The sequence below is a fragment of the Helobdella robusta genome (genome assembly GCF_000326865.2).
Source record: "Helobdella robusta unplaced genomic scaffold HELROscaffold_2, whole genome shotgun sequence".
NCBI lineage: Eukaryota > Metazoa > Annelida > Clitellata > Rhynchobdellida > Glossiphoniidae > Helobdella > Helobdella robusta.
The window spans coordinates 3,647,647-3,652,887 of NW_008704083.1; the positions used below are offsets into that span (position 1 = coordinate 3,647,647).

Sequence of the window (5,241 nt, forward strand, 5' to 3'; positions counted from 1 at the left end):
TAATGGAAATAATAATTATAATATTAATATTAATAACAATAATAATAATAATAATAATGATAATAATAATGGTTGTTGCATTAGAAAAACAAACATTAATGTACATTAGTGTTGATATAACAAATGTTGTTGTTATTTGACATTTTTGTCGTAATTATCACGATCATCATTTTCATCATTTTTTTCTTCTTTTTATTGTTATTATTATTATCATCATCATTAATATTTTTTTTACTTTAAGTAGTTCAACCTTTTCATTTATAGAAATTATTACAATTTTTTAAGATTGCAATTGCACTGCTAGCTAGCTGTTTTTGATAGAGCTGTAACAAGCGAAATATAATTTACAGACTGCAAGTAACTAACTGCGTGAGAAACATGAGGTTTCATGCTGAGTGACCAACGACTTTCAATAATAATTTACAATAATTTGTAACACTTTGTAATAATAAATAATACATTTGAAATATTTAAAAATTTTATATATAGTCATATTTAGGCGGCGTGATTTCAAACAGTTTCAATAAAATTTCAATTAATGCTGCGAATAAGTTTTCAATCGCAAATAAAGCCAATGAAGTTAGCACAGCAGTTTACACTATGTTGAATCACTTGGAGCTTGATTGGTTAAGCCCCTAAAATAATTTTCAATGTGATTTGGCTTCACTTAAAATAAAATCAGTCTTTTTCCCATTAATTTACCCACATGTGAAACTTTCATTTTAAAATGGGTATGGATAAATAATTAAACAAATTAATTAATAGATAAATTAAAAAATAAATAAAATTAAATAAAAATGCGATAAAGACGACCCAGCTAGCAAAACACGCAGGACACTTAGGTACACGCGCACCAAGTGTTGCGTAGCAAAGATATCGTATATTGAAAAGTTTAACTGTTTGGTATAAAATGTTCTTACAAATTGTAAGAGTCGTTAGTAGGGATGTGAAGCAAAAATTGTCTCAGGAACCTTTACCATATATGTATTTCAAGTACGAACGAATGTCTATGATATTATGTCTAATTGTCACTTATGTGGTTTGCTCATTTCAGGAGTGAGTAATTAAATAAATAATTATAATGTGCATGTAGCATTTAAATACTTTTTTAAGTAATGCACAATAGTTAAATAAATAAATTTAATGTTTGTGTGTGATTGTGTGTATTTGTATGTTTGTGTGCGTGTGCGTGTGTGTGTGGATACGTATAAATGTATAAATGAACTTGTTGAATTCATTTGTGTTAATGTTTGTGGCGTGTTCATGTGTAGAAACTTATGTGTGCATGTGTGTGCGTGTGCTTAAAAGCTGTGCGTGTTACAACTTGTGCACGTGTTATTGTGAGCATGTTGTTAGCGTACTGAATAATTTTCTGTTTGTAATCTTATAATTACTCTTTTAAAACGAAGTATAGAGGATTAGTTGAACGAGAGAAAGTATCAAATGAACTAATGAAAATCATTTGATAATCATGGTAATTATAGCAATGATAAGAACAAAAAGGAGCAATAAAACAATGTTAATAAACATGTCGGCACGGATGAATGCGTTTGTTGTTAATGTAGTTGCTATTGTTAATGTTTTCGTTGGTGTCAATTTGTTTACGTTGTTGTTGTTACTTTTTCTGATGGTGTGATTGTGTGTTGACGATGTTGTTGTTGCTAATTGCTACTGTTTTGGTTGGTGTGATTGTAGTTGATGTTGTTGTAGTTGTTGTTATGAAGAATATTGTTCAGAATATCGTTGCTGTGAACATTAGTTTGTTAGGATGGCTCTTGTCATAATGATATCCTGGCGTGATACGGTTAGAGAGTTAGGTCTAGAAATTAAAAAATGTATTGCTGAGAATATTATGTGGCTATATTTTTAGCACATCTAACTTTATTTTGTGTTGCCGTGTTCTTGTTGTTGTGTTGCAGTGTAGTCGCATAATTGTTACTGCAGTGTTGCAATTGTTGTGATGACACTGATATATAGAGATAGGCAGGCAGACAGACAGGATATGTTGGTTGTGTGGATATAGGATCGTGACCTATATTTTCTTTTGTGTCGTTATTTAGAATTTCTTTCCTTCTTATATTGTACTAGTTCAGTCAGCTTTACTTTGCAGTTTGGGTATCAAAGTTGAAAGTAACGAATCTGGAGATGCATGTGAGTATTTGTCCGGATCTTCAGCTAATTTTACAGCGGCTAATGGTTGATATACATGCGTTGTTTTGTTTTAAGAAACTTTGTGCGTTATGCTCATTTGCAGGCAGCTCGTCTCTTCCGTAGAACCACTGAATGGCCTATAATTACATTTCATTGAGTAGCCGGTGTCACATTCCATCTCGACTAATCAAGCAAAGATTTTACAGACTCATTATGCCAAAGTAAATTTTTTCACCAGACAAAATGTGTTCAAATTTCAATAAGTAGTTAAAAATATAAATTGTAACGTTTATAACACATTGCAACTGTTCAAACAAAAACATGAATATGAATATGAAATTTTCAGAGAGAAGACATCAGAAGTTATTTATCTCGGACAGCTGGGTTGATTTTTTTAAAAATTCCAAGTAGAAACAGATAGGGAAGATGCGAAATTAATGTCTTGCGGCTGAAGGCAGAGAAGGGAGCAGATATGAAATTAATGTCTCCGACTGACACTTGACGCCTCATTCTTCGCACTCAATTTCCCGATAGAACTAGCAGTTGAGGTTAAAGTGTGATTATTACTCAAATGGTAACATGTTTCCTCCTTAGTCGGTTGCACGTGTTTTTTGAATGGGAGTAACATCTATTTGTTAGTGTTCTATTACGGAATTCGTCGTTGTACATGAGGTGGTGTACAAAAGTTAAGTGAACATAATCACATTCAAAAGTAAGTTTGAAATTTTTTTGAAAAGAAAAAACTTAAATATAATTTTTATGAAAATTTGTATTAATTCTTTTAAAAAATAGCATTTAATTAACAATTTTTGTAAATTCTAAAACAAAATTTGCAGTAAAATAATTACATTCACATTCAGACGAGTTGAAGTTGAACCACCGCAGAATCAATCGACCGCACCACAATTTGGTGGCATCCAAGCTTAGTTCGACCGTTAAATCACAACTTCAGTTTGCTCATTTTCACCATAACCATTAGGTTCATCTCCACCATCATCACCATCATCATCAGAATCATCAATTTCATCATCACATGTGTGCACACTTCAGCACATATGTGATGATACACATCATCACATCGTCACGGCAACGCATAAAGTGCATATCATTGCCACACACGCGCTTGTGTCATATATCACCATACAACACTACCATCATCATCATCATCAACATCGTCGTCATCATCGTCGTCATCATCACAATCATTCACGCCAATTAAGAAGGAAGAGTGATTGTCTTATTGTTGGGACGCTCGATATTCACATGCATTCATTCTCTGCTTGAATCTCTCCTGCATGAAAGGCCTCCCGTACAATCTTTCAAACATTTGCAGCAAGTGGCCACGATCGCGGCGATGACGATGATGACGATGATGATGGCGATGATGATGATGATGATGATGATGATGAGGATAATGATGATTATGATGGCGACGATGATGATAATGATGACCATATTTAGCGCAATGATGACGACGACAGGTTACAGTGATATCTTTGAAGATGGTGATGATAATGATCTAGCATTATGTCTGTAATGATGAAAATAAAAAGATGATAGTTTTGTATTGTTTCTATGTTACATGGTGATGGCAATTAAGCTGCTTGCACATTAATTTTACTTACCTAAATTTATCTTTAATTTTACTTAAATTTAACAAAAATCGGTATTGTTGAATATATTTTTTCCATTTCGGCACATCATTTTTTTTTCTAATTTAACTCATCTCATTGTGCGCACCTGCACCATTCGTGTGGAGTTCTTCAAGGATGTTGTGTCCTAACCCTAACTTCTAAGCTACAGATAACGACAATGATAACGATAATAATGATAATAATCATTAATGCTTGATAATTCATTGATAAATCATTGTAATTGCGGTTATGAAAAAAAACAAGCATTGAAACTGATTATTAGGATTAAAAAATTTATGACGATATTCAATTTTTTGTAAAAAAAAATGTCAATTCTTGCACGAGATGATGACAACAAGCACGATGGCGGCGATGGGGATGATGATGATGATGATAATAGTAACAACAACAACAATAGTAATAATAACAATAATAAAACAAATAATTTGCCAGTATTAATAAATGATTACGGCGACTACAAAACAACAACATTACACCAATAACCACATCATAATGACATCACAAACATCAACATATAGGAGGGCATTGACGAGGATAACAACACTACCAAACGTCATTAACAGCCGTAGCAACCACAACTGAAGACACTAACGTCACTATGGATGCTGATGACAATGACACTAACAACACTAGTGAAAATAACCATGACATTGACAACCATTAGAATTGTGTTGTTGTTGGTGTTAGTTATATTTTGACACCGTCCGATCTAATGCCTCCAGTTATAGCAAGTGGTTGTACGAAGTCATGGCGACAATTTTGTCGTTGTTACTACAGCTGCGTCAACGATGGCGTAATGATTGCAGTCCCATAAACTGCTACCACAGCTAAATACATAAATGGCCAATGCAGTTGCTCAGTTGAAAAGAATTAATTTTCTGATCGTTTTGATAACTAACACAACAGACCGCAGATGTGCTTGCAAATGTTGAAACCTCTCACGATAAAACTTTACTATTTAGCGTATATTTCTGCTAGTATGGCTGTTAAAATGAATAACAATTTTTTGCATCAAATCTGATAACATAGCCTAGAGATAACTCTGAATGAACGAAGAATGCAGAACAGCACATGCAGCAATGTGAAAGCATCCCTCGTATGAAACGTGTTATCAAACTAAAACATTTTTTGAATGTGTGTCTGTCACGTTCTACAAATTCATTTTAGTTTTTTTAATTTTATCGATAAATGGATAAATAAATGTTTCGTTCTTTAGCAAGTCAGTCAGTGAGCAGCCATCTTGCTCTCTTCTGTTGAGTTCTACTGATCTGTCGTGTTTCGTCTGGATTGTGTTGTGTATTGTACAGTGTTATGTGCACTGAGTTATGTGACTTGTGTTGTGTGTACTGTGTTTGATGACTTGTGTTGTGTGTACTGTGTGCGTGTGTGTAGTTTGCATTGCGATGTGTGACGAACATTTCTTATCAGATCAATA

At 33.3% G+C, this 5,241-nt stretch overlaps 1 protein-coding gene across 1 annotated transcript in view; it reads right to left on the bottom strand.

Annotated features, from left to right (window-relative positions):
* Nucleotides 1-2,329, bottom strand: part of HELRODRAFT_160299 (hypothetical protein) — a gene marked incomplete at both ends in the record, with an annotated part of 4,906 nt that extends 2,577 nt beyond the window's left edge. Inside the window, 3 exons of the mRNA XM_009017270.1 lie at nt 1,620-1,624; nt 1,881-2,084; nt 2,231-2,329. Coding sequence (XP_009015518.1) covers nt 1,620-1,624; nt 1,881-2,084; nt 2,231-2,329 — 308 coding nt within the window. The remainder of the gene's footprint in view (nt 1-1,619; nt 1,625-1,880; nt 2,085-2,230) is intronic.
* Between the last annotated feature and the right edge of the window lie 2,912 nt (nt 2,330-5,241).